The sequence below is a fragment of the Gossypium arboreum genome, chromosome 6, assembly GCF_025698485.1.
Source record: "Gossypium arboreum isolate Shixiya-1 chromosome 6, ASM2569848v2, whole genome shotgun sequence".
Taxonomy (NCBI): Eukaryota; Viridiplantae; Streptophyta; class Magnoliopsida; order Malvales; family Malvaceae; genus Gossypium; species Gossypium arboreum.
In genome coordinates, this window is record NC_069075.1 from 50,627 (window position 1) to 67,456 (window position 16,830).

Sequence of the window (16,830 nt, forward strand, 5' to 3'; positions counted from 1 at the left end):
GAAATTGGAATAGTGGTTTCGGGACCACAAATCCGAGTCAGAAAGAAAAATTATTTTAACATTATTACATAGTCTGCATTATGATAGGAAAAACATAAGAAAATTTTGTTAAGAAAATTTTACCGATTTCATGTTTAATTAGGAGGAAATGACCAAATTGCATAAAGTACAAAACTTGAATTCTAGTAGCTAGAATGATCAAATAGCTATGAAATTTAAATTTTGAGGTCCTTATATGGTAAATAGACCATTAATTAGGGTTAGTAGATATTTATGATGATTCATCCATTGAAATTTAAGAAAAGAAAAGGACTAAATTAGAAAAAGGAAATAATAAAAGATGATATTTTAATTAAATAGAAAATATCATCATTTTATATCATCTTCCCCAAATTTTCTATGAAACCCTAGCTAAGAGAAAGAAATTCAAGCAAGCTTAATTGGGTAAGTAATCATGTCCCGTTTTTAGTAATTTTTACATTTTCAATATCGTAATAACCTAATCTATCTATTTTGGGATCAATTTGCAAAGTTATCAAAGTATTAAAATTTTTCCATGGATGAGTATGCTAAAATTTTGAAATTTATGGTAGAAAATGAAAGGTTGTTGATAGATAAACAACTTTTGTAAAGTGAGTTTTGATGAAATTGTGATTTAGGGACTAAATTGTAAAGATGTAAAATTCATGGAAAATTTTTTATTTTTGTGAAATACATGAGCTGTAAATGTTATATGTAAAAATTGGCTAGGATTGGAATAAGGACTAAATTGCATGAATTTTATTTTCTGAGCTTAGGGATAAAAATTAGAATTAATCAAAAGTATAGAGGCAAAATGGACGAAATAAGGAGTTAGATCGAGGAAAAAAAAGTGTCGGATTAGTAGATTTTAATACAAGAGCAAGTGTTGAGGTAAGTTCGTGTAATTAAATTGTGTACATTTATATGCATGAAATAAATGTTATATATGTGAATTATGAATTTATTATGTATATGAAAATAATTTTATATCCGATATGCCCGAGAAAAGTTAAGTCCTATTTGAATAATGAAATTCGATAGATATAAGTTTCTCAATTGGTTGTGATCTAGCATATGTTGTAGACACACCACAACTCGAAAGAGCATCCTGTTATTAGCTCTCATGAGCATCCTGTTATTAGCCCTCTCGAGCTTCCTGTTAAAGCTCTTCAGAGCGTCCCGATAAGTTGTGATCCTACATGTGTTGTGGACACACCTTAGCTCTTATGAGCATCCTGTATAAGTCTCTTTGTGAGCTTCTCGATATAGCTCGCTTGAACTTCCCGATATATGGCTATCCGGAGCTCCTCAATAAATGGCTCTTCGGAGCTACCCGTTATTGGCTTGCATAAACTTCCCGATTATGACTCGCATGAGCTTCTTATTATATAGCCAAGATAAGCTTCCCGTTATATGGCTCACATGAGCTTCCTATTATATGCTCAAGAGAGTGCTTCCTGTTTAAGTATTCTTATGAATACTCCTGAATATGAATTAACGAATTATAGATTCGTACACTTCATGTGTACTACCTGATATCCATCGATTTTTCATAATGTTCAATGGGCAAAGTTCCGATATAAGTTAAGACAAAAACTAAATAAATTAATAATTGTATTTACCTGAAAATATATGGAAATGTTTATATGATGAGCTCATCATTATTACTTGAAAAGTACTTGAATCATGATTAACTTGCTTGATAAATATATGTGTTTAGGCAATTGGTTAATTTGACTTTGGTTGCATGTTATTTGTATGTTAACTTTAAATGAACTTGAATGGTGAGTTAAATTCTTGTTACGCGAATTTACTAAGCATTAAATATTTACTCGATTTTCTTTCCTCTATTTTATAGTACTCAGAAGCTCGTAAAGTTTGGACGTGGGTTGGAGCAACATCACACTATCCTTCAGCTCACTTTGGTATAATTAGTAATACTACTTTTGGTATAATGGCATGTATAGGCTTTGTTAAACAAAATGATGAAATGTTTTGGTTGTAAATAGCCATTGAAATGGTTAGTGATGATGTGTTCGGTATTCATATGCATGAGGCTATATTATGATTGATATATGTGTATTTAGTATGGTTGAATTTAATTTTAGTAAATTTACATGATTACACAATTAGGGAAGTTTGAATCATGAACATATGTGATGATATGTCATGCATAATACTTGTATTTGACTTGATTTAAATGTCTTGAATTAGTTGGTGAATGTCTTTAAATGTTGTTGTAGGTGGAAGGCAAAATGGTTGAGAAATATAGCCTTGAAAATGACTTATTTTTGTCCACACGGGTAGAGACACGGGCATGTGTCTCAGCCGTGTGTGACACATGGTCATGCTCATGGGTATGTGGTTTGGCCGTGTGTCCCCTACACCTAATTTTCCAAAATTAAATTGTCCACACAGCCTAGCACACGGGGGTGTGACAGGCCATGTGACACAAGTCTGAGAGTTACACGGGTATGGACATAGGCTGGGATACGGCTGTGTGCCTCACATCGAGTACCCAAGGCTTGAGACACAGGCGTGTCACTCACACGGCCTACCCATACAGACATGTGTCCCTTTCACTTCAGAAAAAATTTGAAATTTTGCGAAAATTTATCTAAGTTCCCTATTTAGTCCCGACTTGTTTTTAAAGCATAAATTGGGTCTCGAAGGCCCATTCAAGGGACATTATGATTGACTATGTTTGATTTCAGTTATGAATAGTAAATGATATGTATAAATTATTTTTAAATTTGTAAACTCCGATAATAATCTGTAACCCTGTTCCGGTGATGGATATGGGCTAGGGGTGTTACAAACAAGCAGACAAGCACAAGACCAAAAGGCATTTTGAAGTTGGGGACTTTGTTTACTTAAAGCTCCAACCTTATAGGCAACACACGGTGAGAAGGATCTTGAATCAGAAGTTGGCACCTAAATTTTTTTAGGCCCTTTCTGGTTGAAGGAAAAGTTGGGAAGGTGGTTTACAAATTCCAACTCCTCCAAGGGTCTCGTGTACATCCCACTTTCCACGTATCACAATTGAAGAAACATGTGGGTGCAACTCCTGTTCAAGCACAATTACCAATAATCGATGAGCAAGGGACTTAGGAAAATGAACTTACTAGGATTTTAAAAAGGGCGATGGTTAAACGGGGTAATGTTGCTGTCACTTAGATCTTGGTAGAATGGGCAAACTCATTTGCAGAAGATGCAACATGGGAGCCCCTGCTGCAACTCAATAAGAAATTCCCACACATTGATCCTTGAGGTCAAGGACCCTTTCGAGCAAGGGGTATTTGTCACAAGCTAAAATATCATTGCGGCAAAATGATGCGTTTTGGGAGGAATTGTTTAATGAAACGATGCGCAGAATGAACTATTTAAACGAGGCATTTTGGTTTAATTAATGTTGTTTAATTTACCATTTATTTTAACCAACTTTTAAAGCTTTATTTCCTTTCAATTTTCTTTCCTATAAATATGGTGCAAAGGACCATAGGCAATTGAAAAATCAAATACAAACAATTCAAAATTCTCTCTCCTTTTATACAAATTTTGTCTTTTTCCTAGTCCTTTGTCTTTATTAACGAGAGACGTTATTATTATTTTCATGGAAAACGTTTCCAATATAATAAGAATAATATTATATTTTAGAGTTTTATGGGTGGTTTACGATGGAACACGTCAAAAAGGTACATAGGGACTATGATCCTACTCAAATGGTAAAATATCTTGAAGTTTTTAAAATACATTTTCTCTCTCAAAGATAAAAATTTTCAATTTAATTTTTAAAATTCTAAAATAATAAGCATATGTAAAATGAATTTGTATTTCAGTCCTTTTAAATTTTATAATTTAATTTTAGCCTCCAAAATAAACTTCTATAAAATTTGGCTGCAAATCAACCCCATTGGTTTTTATATTAATTTTATTTAATTTTCAATTATAATATTTGTTTTTATGAGTTTAAAATGTAATAAATTTTAAGTTGGGTCGATTTTAGGCTTTTATCTCAATAAATATGATTTTTAAAAGTTTTGAATTCTATAAATTTTAAATAATTTTTATTATACAAATTTGAATTTAATCTCAAATTATTTCAATTCAATTTCATTTATGATATAAATCATGATAGAAAAATCTAAAATTTAAATTTAAATTCAGATATTTTTAAACTTGAATCCGAAAAATTTTAAATTCAAAATTATTTAAACCCAATGTTAAGCGTAATTCATTTAAAACCTTAAATGAATATTAGCATAGTGTCCCCTCCCCTAAGTGTTGAACATTCTGCGTGCGGGGAAATTATCTTGCCTAATTAATCCAAAATAGAGTTTAGGGTTTATAATAAACTACGGTTAACTTAGAAGATTTCTTCATATAAAAAAGAAAATCTTAAATATTTGTGAATGATAATGCTTCAGTGTTGTAGGCCAATTTTGGCCCAAATACAACCAACTACCCACCCCAATTTCATCAGCCCAATATCATCAAACCCAATCTAAACCAACAGCCCACTTAAACTAACCTACTAAACATTTTCCAGCAAAGAAAAACCCTAGCCACCTCCCCATTTTCCTCTGACACCAGCCACCATCACCTGCTCCACCAGTCACCCTCATACCCTGCAAAAACAGAGCAAACAAGCAAGACAGGAAAATATGGCAAAAGTAATAAAAAAACTTGTAAAAGATGGCTATAAAAAGCCATTCAAAAATGTTGTAAAGGAAGGGCAAATTGCGCTTTTAGCCCTTCCGCTTTTTATTACTTTACAATTAAGTCATTTTTTGTTTTTTTAATTTGGCCCCGGAATTTGTCGCGATTTTCAATTTAGTCCACAATGATGTGCTGCATTTTATGGGAAGGAATATTTGCTGTTTTGGTCCCCTGATGTTTCCGCGTGTGTTTAATATAGTCCTTTCCTTTTATTTTTATTTCAATTTTGCCCCAAATATTTTGTTTTTAGCTCAACTTAATCCTTTTTAGTTATTTTACTATTTAAATCAATTATTTTAGTATTATTATTATATTTTATTCACTTATGTAGTGTGTTAATATTTTTTATCATTTCTAATATGTATATATATATATATATATATATATATATATATTATGTGTATATATATATATATATATATATATTATGTATATATGCCATTAGTTATATATTTCTTATGTATATATTCTTAATACTATTATATACATATATATATATATGTATATTTTAAATTCCATATTGTGTATATATTATTATTACAAATTATTACTATTGCTAGTATTATTATAACTATTATTATATTAGTATATATTTTATATACATATGTATATATATATATATATATATATATATATATATTTTTGCACATATCATTATTTTATATTATTGTTGTAAATTTTTATGTATATATTTTTTATGTACGCTTCCCAATATTTTCTTTTATTGTAGATATTATTATTATTATTATTACATACTTTTATTATATATATATACATATATATGTATTTTTATGTACATATTATTATTTTATATTATTATTACCAAATATATCATTTTTCCTATTTTATTATTAGTACATGACTTGTTTCTATTTTGTAAATATCATTATTATTGTTATTTTAATATTCTAGTATTCCATGTTAATATTTTTCATTAATGATATCATTTTTTTTATGTTCTTTATCTATTTTAATTTCTCACTTTAGGAATATTTTTCTCATGTTTTAATTAATTTCAAAAATAAGGCAATGTACCGATTTAATATTAAGCTATCGATTTCATCGCTATGTTGGGTGAAATTCGTCGGCTTGTGAAACGGGACACCCTTTCTAAAAAAAAATCGAAAACTAAAAATTCCTATTTTTCAATCGGATCACGATTAAATATTATATTGAACTCGTATTTTTGAAAATCAAGTCAATACATGTTTATGAGATACCAATTTTGGGCGTCGTGAGGGTGCTAATACCTTCCTCGCGCGTAACTGACTCCCGAACCCCAATTTTTCTCTGAACTTTCACGTAGACCTAAATTTGGCCTTCTTTTTGTTTTAAAATAATTTTATTAGGTGTCCGATCACACCTATAAAAAGAATCGGTGGCGACTCCCTTTGTTAATAAAATCGGAAGTTAGTTTTCAAATGTTTAATAAATCACCATAATTAGCGACCAAGCGTAAAATTTTTTTTCGTCGCAACATTCAGGAAAATTAACATGCAAATTAAGAGAGTTGAATATAAACTTCAGTTAATGTTAGAGTTGGATCAAAATCCAACTGGATAAAAGATTATAATCTAAATAGATTTAAAAAATACTTTGAAGGATGTTTATAAAATATTTAAGGTTGAAAGTTTAAAGAAATAATTATAGGCAAAATAAGCATTGGGTTTTGAGGTTAGACTAATGTTGTTACAAATTTCTCAGTAATATTTTACTTTGCACCCATTAATGTCAAAGTTGGTAAAAAAATATTCACGTCAATATCGTTTAATATAAAAATGGTACATTTTTGACAAATAATCTTCAAACAAATGTATTTTAAGAAAATAAAATAAAACAACAATAATATTGTAGGCTTCTCATAAACCATCTAGAAAGAAAAAAGAAATTGAGGGTGACCTGGCCGCCATTTTGTTCTAAAGACTTCTCTAAACACATTTGAATAATAGACAAAACCTATATTTATATAATAAAAAAATAGCATCAATAATGAAGTGTGTACAAATTCACGAGAAGCTCATGGAATTTGTATAGAAAAGAAAATGCAATTCAAATAAGAAATTAAAAAAGTTCTAGTTTTCCCCATTAATGAGGTGTGGAAACATTAATTTCAAATTAAGTAATAAAATCTTTTGAACCATGCCAGTTTCCCCGTATGAAAGTTAAAGCCGCGTCACCTCTTTAATTATCATATACAAATTTGACTTTTTTCTAGAACTTTTTCTTCTTTATTAGACAAACTCAAATTATCAAATATCACTCTTCAATCTAATAAATCTCCATTTTATTTCATATCTAAATTCTTTTAAATATCAGCTATTACAAAATTGTAATATGATAAATTAATTTAATAACCTTATAGAAATATAATAAAATTTGATTATATTATATTAATATTTTAAATTTAAATTTAAATTTAAATTCAAAATATAAAAAATTCAATTCTTAATATCCATACAAAATATAATCTTCCTTTATTTTAATTTTATCTAAATTCACGCATGAATTTTTAAAATGAACATATAAAATATTTTATAATAAAAATTATTGATTAATTTGATGTTGAAATTGGTATTCTAACACTTGTTTGAGCAAAACTTCAAGCAATGTATAATATATCATAAAGTAAAGATGGAAACCGAAATTATTTAGACATCAAGATAATAATTTTATCTTTGTAGAGCCTTGCTCAAGGCAGGAATCTACTAAACAACTTTCATAATACACCCAATGATTTAAGCCTTAACTATTTTAATATCCTTGTATATAAGTGAATAAGCCTCTCCAACAAGACCTAGGATATTTTAACCAATGACAATATCTCCACATAATTTCTAATGAGTAGAATATCATCTGACATATAGAACGAGAAAAATCACATTTTCATCTTTAATACGTTTACAAACATAAGGTTCATCAACGTTTTGCTCAAACCCAAAAGGTTTTGATCGCTTAACCAAATCTTTGATTCCATGAGTGAAATGCTTGCTTAAGCCCATATATGGATCTAAGAAATTTATAAAATTTATATCTGTTTCCGCTTATCATTATTATTTGTTTCCCATAAATGCTTTCTTCAATATGGTCATTTAAGAACGTTTTACTAACATCTATTTTCCAGATCTCGTAATCGAGAACTATCACAATTAATAATGATAAGTGGATTGACTTGACCATAACAGCCAGAGAAAATATTTTTTTTCGTAATCGATATATTCTTACTGAGTATGCCCCTTTGCTACAAGTCTACAAGTATAGCCTTATAAGTTTCTACATTTCTATCTGTATTTTTTTCTTTTTGTAGATTCACTTATATTATGTGGGTTTCAACTATTCTAATAAGTCTACAAGTTCTCAAAGAATTAGATTTTATAGAATCCGTCTCAGTTTTCATAATAATTTAAATAATACATACAATTAAAACTTATACATTATGCTAGTAAAACATTAATTTTAAAATATAAGAAATTATTTTAATTAAACAAATAAAATTCATCCAAGCGTTGGGTAGTAAACTAATTATATTAAATTTCGAATAATTCAAATAACTTTCTTTAATAAATAATTTTTTATTATTTCTCAATCTTATTCAAACTTAGAATAATAGCAAGATAAGTATAAAAATAAAAATAATAGGTCTGGCAAATAAATTTAGACCGGTCTGATCTGGTCTGCTCGCTCTCCCAGCCAGGCTAAAATCGTGCCAAAAACAAGATCCACATTGTCCTTGCCTTCACCGATCAACATATGATCCATTCCAGGAAAGATCTTCAATGTTTTGTCTTGACTGGAAGCTGATTCATACGCTAACCGAGCGGACCTACAATCACATACCTTATCATCTTCGCCATGCACCATTAGCATCGGAACCTGTAGCTCCTGGCTGTGCCGTCTAATATACTCGCACACCCTCAGAAATTCCAAAGCAGTCGCCGCTGGTGGCTTTCCTGAGGCTCGTCGATTCGGGTTTTTTGCTGCCAGCCTTCTCTTCCATTCCTCCTTGTATGATTTGCTAGCAACAGGTTTTGCAGCCGCTACTGTCCATGTTGGTGCGAGGAATGCAGCCACAGGAAGTAGCTTTTCTAAGGGCCATGCAGGCTTGAACTTGGCTGAGACGCCGCACATTGCACCATTCAAAATCAAACCATCCCATTCATTCTTTTGCTTCAAGCATATCAGAATAGAAACAGCACCTCCTAGTGATTCGCCATACAAAAATGCTGGCAACTTGCGATACTCCTGTTTTACAGAATCAAAGAAGTGAATGCAGTCCTGGATGACGTGTTTGATACTGGGGATATGGCCTGGAAATCCATCAGATAAACCGTGGCCTTGTAGATCAAGTGCACACACTAAGAATCCACATTTGGTAATGGCTACTGCAGTGAGCTCGGTTAGCCAGCCGCTGTCGGATGCATAGCCATGAACCATTGCTACTACCCCTCTCAGATTGTGTGTTGAATTCAGTCGCCATGATTGAGTGAAGATTCTCATTTTTCGACTGTTCAACATAAAGCCCTCCTGATGGAGAATCTGATGCTTCTGGTAGAACTCCTCTCTTGTGAGGTCTCCATATGGGCAGCTTTCATTAGCTTCGTGAATTGGGTGAATCATTTGGTTTAGACTGAAAAAGAAACAAGATGCAATTAGACGGAAATAATTAAACCACAACCACAAGTTGCCTTGTCTGCATCTGCATGGCATTGGCAACTCCCCCCTTTTTATAATACACCAACGTGAAACGTGGCTATACATAACTCAAAACTAGTCCGGCAAAGAAACCGTTGAGAGCAGCTCTATTAAATGGGTAGATCGACCATCATTAAAGGGTTGCTTTAAATTTGTCATTGCACAAATCTCTCTTCCCAAAACGAATCTTCTACTAATGCATGGGTGATGTTTGTTTGTGGCCTAGTTTTGCATTTTCATTAATTTTCATTGATGGCACTTATTAGAAAATATATTTATATATTATTGATTTTGTCATCCATTATCAGTTATAATATGCCTCCTTCGTTGAGAGGATCGATGATGAAATCAAAGCATGTTCACAAGCATTTTGAGTGATAATACAAGTGAAGTCTTCACGGTGATTCATATTTAGTGACATACTAAATATCCCATCTATTTTGGCCTATAACATCGATTAATGCTTAATTCACAAGTAAAAAAAATGAATAAGAAAAGCTTAGCATGTACTAACTTTTTGGTATAATTAATGTCAAGTCTTTGACAATAAAATGATTTGGATGTGTAAGTAGCTCAAATATAATTCGAGGGGATTTCAATATATAATTTTCTTCCCTTTTAATTAATTAAGCTTTAAACAAGAGCATGAAGCATCATACTTACTTGAAACAAAGGGAATTGCAGGAGTTGGTTGGTAAAATTTCAACCTCTGCAGCTACTTCTAGAGGGAGAAGGTTAATCCTTCAGTTGGAGAGAAAACAGACATTTTACCTTTAAACTACCCCCCCTAATTATATATAATTTCTCATACATTAAGCAAGCACCTCTCTGATCACAACCACATAGCTAGTACATCCCTTCTATTAGTCCCAGTGTATGCCTAATTGTTTTTGGGAGAAAATGGGCAGCCATTGCAAGCGCCATTATGATATTACAATGTCCAAGAGAACCAGGAAGCCATTGAATCTCCAAGAAGCTAATCGTCAAAGTCAAAATCATTCCTCTGAATGGGATATAATCCCTCTCAAAAGTATTGCTCATATTTTGGATCAAAGCTCCCCAGGAAAAGGTGAGCATGAAGGTGGTGATCGTAAAAGCTTGAAGCAACTCATCAAAGGGGACGAAAACGCAAACTCGAAGGAGATGATGGGCAGATCAGCAAAGAGTAGCACTTCTCTGACACTAGGTCACCACTTTACGGAAGAAGAGAAACAGCTTCAGCTGGTTACGAAGCACCAACATGATAATGGACTGAAGCTCAAAGAAATTATGAGTCGCTATGCCAAAGTTTTGAGACATTTGGTCAAAGTCAAGCGTGAGCCGCCTGCAGGGTCCAGGAAAAATCCTCTGCTCCGATTAAAAATGTAGCCATTAGGCCGACATGACTTTCCAGATATCATTATGATCACCTACCACACGCATAAATATGCGCATAGCTTAAGCTCTGTTGGCATATACACATTGTTCCTACCTTCGTTTATTGAAGTCCTAAAGATCTTAGTCACTAATATTAATAATTAAGTAATTAATTATTTTTTATTTCGTTATAATTCTCTTCATTTTTCATGTTTACTTTTAAATTTATTAAATAATATTTTTACATATTTTTAAAAATATATTTACTATTTAAATGAGAATTAATCTAATTTATAATAAAAATCTATTAATTTTGAAAAATATTTAAGAGAATAAAATAACATTTAAAAGTAAATAAGACAAAAAGTGGAAACAACCTATATAATAAAATATGAAGTGATTAAATAAAATAATTTGCCCTTCTTTTGGAATTTCTTTAAAATATTTATTTGCTAATTAAATGATAATTTATCTAAAAGCCAATTAATTTTGAAAATTAATTAAGAGAATAAAATAACATTTTAAAATTAATTAAAACAAAAGGAAACATCCTACAATAAGATATTAAGTAATTAGATAAAATAACTTGTTATGAGTTAAAATTTTACCTATAATACAAAAAATCATTACTTTTAATATTTTATTTTACAATACAATGGTAAACAACATCCACAATTATGTAAATATTACTACAATCAAATAATAGTAAAACTATCAAATATTAATTAATAATAACTAAACATATTAAATAATAATAAAATCATGCATTTTTTGTGATGAAATAAACCTATTAAATAATGCTAAAATATATTTTTTAGTATTTCTTTAGATATTATTTTAAATGAAAATGTCTTGCTAATACATATATTTATGGTGTTATATATTAATTTTAATTGGTATATAATTGTAACACTAATTAAGTGATAATTAATCTAAAATAAAAATTATAATTTAATATGGATCTAAAGTCCAATTAAGCTATAATAATTATTACATCGACAATGAAAACATTATTAATAAAATAATTATTATTTTATATTAATAATTTGTTATGAACATAATTTTATATTCAAGATGGTCGATTGAGTCTTAGCTCGATTGGCATGGGCATTATTGTCAATGTAGTAGGACATGGGTCCGAGTGCGATTAAGCGCATTATCTTCCTATTTGTGCGTTAGAGAGGGGCTATAGGTAGTTCTAGGATTTTCTATGGGTAGTTCTAGGTATTGTATTAAAAAGAACAATTATGACCAAAACCTATAATGAGATTATTCAACAAAATTGTATTCAAGATTTAATAGAAACATTTGTTAGGAAAAAAATTAATAATAATATAAGTCTTGTATATTATGTTTATTCTGTAAGGAACTTTTGAAGTCATATTTCTTTTTTTGTTGCCTCAAAAGCAATCACATATTCGACTTTCATAGTGGAGTCAGCAATATAGCTCTGTTTGACACTTCTCCATACTTTAGATCTGCCGTCTAGGACAAAGACACAACCCAATGCCGATTTCTTTTTTCATGTGTTCCCTTTCTTTTGTTGTCTTAAGACAATCTTCCAAAGAAAGATAAATCCCAATACAGAAGGTTGAGTTCCCTTATTTGAATCGGCCATGACATAACATTTTAATATCTTACCTAGGTATGAAGCTTGTGATAATGTTATCACATTGTTCTCTTAATCTCTTAGGATTTGAATACCTAGAACAAAGTTAGCTCTCCTAAGTCATTCATGCTAAACTATTAAGTTAACCACAATTTAATTGATGACAATGTATTTGCATCATTTCCAATTAGTAGAATGTTATCGACAACGAGAAAGACCACTTTTTCATTCTCAATACATTTATAAACACAAGGTTCAACTACATTTTGCTCAAATCTAAAAGTTTTGATCACTTGATCAATTTTTTTATTCCATGAGTGGGATGCTTGCTTAAGTCCAAATATGAATTTAAGCAGTTTACAAACTTTAACCTCGTTTCCTTTAGCTATATATTTAGTAGGTTGCATTATGTCGATGCTCTCTTGAAGATTGTTGTTCAAGAATGTTGTCTTGACATCCATTTGCTAGATCTCATAACCGAGTGCTGCCGCAATGGATAACAATATGCAGATTGAATTGAGCATGCCAACCAAAGACAAGGTTTCTTCGTAATTGATACATTATTTCTAAGTATAACATTGTTCTACAAGTTTAGACTTCTAAATTTTCACTTTTCCATCTGCATTTCTTTTTTTTTTTTTATATCCACTTACATCCTATGGGTTTAACATCTCGATTGGGTTAAGGATGTTACAATTAATATTATTTTTTAAAATTTAATATTAGATAGGGGTTCAGTTATAATCTATGCTACCAAACACGATATAGAGACATTTTATCAACTCAAAACATATAAAAAATTTAAATTTTCTTGTAACTACAAAATGATGTAATTATTTATAATAACTAGACTTTTGTCTAATTACTTGGATGTGTTCAAATGTCATGAGACACAAAAAGTGTCTCATGGAAGTCAGTTGATTAAATGAGGCTCATTCCACTCACTTGGACTGGCCCAATTCGTAAAACATGTGGAGAAGCCCATCTACTTGAAGCTTTGGTGGCCTAGTGAAACACTTAAGAAAATTAAGGTTGTCATGGTAGATACAAAAACTAATCTTAAAAGATTTGTAATCTTAGGGGATCATGTAAATCTTTCAAGAATCTCAATTGTAGATTGGCTTCGATCTCGACCATTGATGTAAAGTAAATTGTACTATTAGATTTGGAGGAGCTCAACTATAAATAAAGGTCTTCCCCATCATTTGTATCCATCCCATTTATTGCTTCATACTTGAGTAATATAATACTTTGAGATCATTTACTCAAACACTTTGTGAGCATTGCTTTCTTGTGGCTTTTTTCTTCTTTCGTTGCTTCTTTATCCTTAAGTTACTTCAATTTTATTTTCAGTGCATTAGAGAATTTCTATCAAGAATTCTCACTTTATGGGAGTTAAGTTGCCTTAGGTGGATTTGAAAAAAATAAATTTACCTAAAGCTGCACAGATTGTGAGGCTAAAGTTCTAACCTCATGACAGTTGGTATCCAAGCTAAGGTCCAAAGGCATTGGTTGAGATGAGAAAAGGAGTAGAAGATTAGATTGAGCCAATGGAGACCCATAGGAGGGCTAAGAAAGCTAGGCAATCAAGGGACATGTTGTAGTCTTTTAAAAGTCGAGTAGTCAATCTCTAGGAATCCAAGAGAGATGTGAGGGAGACACTCAAAGAAGTTGAGGGACGCACTGATGAGCTAAACTCAATGAAGGAGAAATTTAGGGAATTTGTGTTGGTGTCTCTCAATTCCAATTTAAAGGTGATGCAAGGGTTTCTCAATTCCACAGCGGATAAGTTGAATGTGAGAGATGATACCCTTGAGACCACGATGGCAGACTTGAAGGAACAAGTTGAGGAGTTCAAGAAGGAGCTCATCGTCTATAAGATTGCTTTGGGTAATGGGATGTTGGCTTCAAGACTAAAGCAACAAAAGATGGATGTTCTCAAACCAAAAGAGTTTAAGGGAAAGAGGACTACAATGGATGTTGACAACTTTATCTAGAGGATGGAACAATACTTCCTTGCAATAAGAATTGAGAATGGTGCCACTAAGGTAAAAAATACTCTAATTTATTTTACTGATGTCACTCTGTTATTGTGGCATCGTAGGTTCACGAATGAGAGATGGGGTAGTACCACTATTGAGACTTGGGTGGTGTTTCAGAATGATTTTAGAAAGTAATTTCGCCCACAATATGCCGAGAATGAGGCTCGAGCTAAGTTGCACCGACTTACACGAAAAAGAAATATTCAAGAGTATTGTTAGAGTATACCTAAAGACCATTCATGAGATAATTGTAATTACATACTCATTTTACATTATTGTTAATATAAGGCATTGTCATTATTGTTTCAGTTTATTTTTATGTGTGTATAAATAAATTGATTAATAATAAAGTCATGAGAATAATATGATTATTCTTAAAAAGTCCTTAATCAAGTATTATTGTAGGTTTGGATAGTAAGAATGCATTGAAACTAACGTTGTAATAGCCCAAAATTGGGTCTAGTTGGAACAGAGGTTTCAGGACCACAAAATCTGAGATATAAATAATTATTTTATGATTATTTTGAGGTCTATGATATGATTTCATGATTGTGTGAAAATTTCGTGAAGAAATTCTATGCATAAAGTGCTTAATTCGAAGTTAGGGACTAAATTGAAGAAGTTGCAAAACTTGCATTCTAGAAGTTTCTAGTATGAAATTGATTTGAAATATTAATTAGGAGGTCTTAAATAGAAATTTTACCAATTTCTAAGTTATGGACAAAAATTGGACATGGATGGAATTTTTGGAAAGTTTAGTAGTAAGGGTATTTTGGTCATTTAGGGTAAATGAATTAAAATACAAAATTAAAAGCCAATTTTGCTCATCTTCTTCACCATGGACGTGTATACCAAGGGAGACTCCATGGATAGGGTTTTCAAGCTTCCCAAGCTCAATTGTAAGTCCGTTCTAACCCCGTTTTTCAAGTTCTTTACGTTTTTAGAATCCCGGTAATTTGATTAAGCTTATTCTAGCAATAATTTAAGCTAGGGTTCATATTTGGAAAAATACCCATAGGAGAAATATGTTTATTTTGCTGTTTTATGATAGAATATGAGGTTTTAAATTATGTTAGACAACTTGTGCTACTCGGTTTTAAGTGAAAACGAGCAAAAGGACTTAATCGGTAAAAATACCTAATAGTCATAAGTATATGTTAGAGTGAGAATTTGATGTTTCCATAGAAGGGAAAAGTGATAATCATGTCATAAAACATAAGAATAAGGGATGAAGTTTAATTCCCGAGCCTAGGGGCAAAAGTGTAAATATGCAAAAGTTTAGGGGCAAAATTATAATTTTTCCAAAGTTTGAGTTAAGGACTGTTTTGAATAGTACATTAATTAAATAAGTAAAATATGATGTTTTAGATCCCGGAAAACGAGATTTGAACCTAGAATGAGAGAAAAATCGAAAATTGGGAAAGTTGGTAAAATGGCCGTTTTAATATCAAGGTAAGTTCATATGTATAATAAGCATTAATTTATGCATGTTTCAATGTAAAATTGATATATTTACTATGATCTCCGAGGTGTTGGAAGTATGTAAGTTGGTATGATAATAATACAACAATAATGTCAGTAATTTATATTTGAAAGTTAAATTTAGTGAATTAATTGAATTATGTTAAATTAAATGATTATGGTGCCAAGTTTATGAATTGATTTAAAATATGTCTATGGTACATGAAGTGCATTGAATTATCATACATAAATGTGATTTCTATGATTATGGATATTATGGGAAATTGTAAGTTCATATGATTTTTAATAAGACAATGTGTAATTTAATGTTATTGCGTTGATATTAAATAAGATGTAAGTTTATATGTAAGTAATACATCACTATTACTTGTATTATGATATTTTATAAAAATATTGGAAATATGTTTGTGGATAATTACTTGATTGGTGAAATTGTTGGAAAAGAGAGAAATCCGGTTGAACCTTCTGGAAAGATTGGATGATACTGATGGTATGTAGCTAGGTCACATGTATAGTGCTGAGTGCACATCATGTGTACAAGAGAGCTACAAGACATTATGATGTAGCTAGGTCGCATGGGTGATACTATGTGTACACCATGTAGACAAGAGAGCTACGGGATATATGTAGCTAGGTCGCATGCGTGGTTCCAAGTGAAGGACACCATGTAGATAAGAGAGCTACGAGATAAATGGCTAGGTCACATGGGTGGTACTAAGTGTTCACCATGTGTACAAGAGAGCCGAACTATATGATGGGTGGAGCTATGTGCTGAAACCACCAAGTATCGAGGATTGATTCAAGTGTTCAACGGAGACTCTCTATGTATTGCTTTGTGAGTTTTGTGATGAATATGTGCAGAACTTGGTTATGTGAATGATGTGTTCATTAAGTGACCAGATGTGGTAAGGT

At 31.1% G+C, this 16,830-nt stretch overlaps 1 protein-coding gene across 1 annotated transcript; it reads right to left on the reverse strand.

The window, feature by feature from the left end:
- Positions 1 to 8,335: 8,335 nt before the first annotated feature.
- On the reverse strand, positions 8,336 to 9,429 carry LOC108481110 (caffeoylshikimate esterase-like). Its single transcript, XM_017784279.2, has one exon. The coding sequence runs from the start codon at positions 9,352 to 9,354 to the stop codon at positions 8,392 to 8,394; it is 963 nt and encodes a 320-aa protein (XP_017639768.2). The 5' UTR covers positions 9,355 to 9,429; the 3' UTR covers positions 8,336 to 8,391.
- Positions 9,430 to 16,830: the final 7,401 nt, after the last annotated feature.

What these genes read in the sequence shown, in the direction of transcription:
- LOC108481110 (XM_017784279.2), bottom strand. Translation starts at nt 9,354, where the DNA reads ATGATTCACCCAATTCACGAAGCTAATGAAAGCTGCCCATATGGAGAC.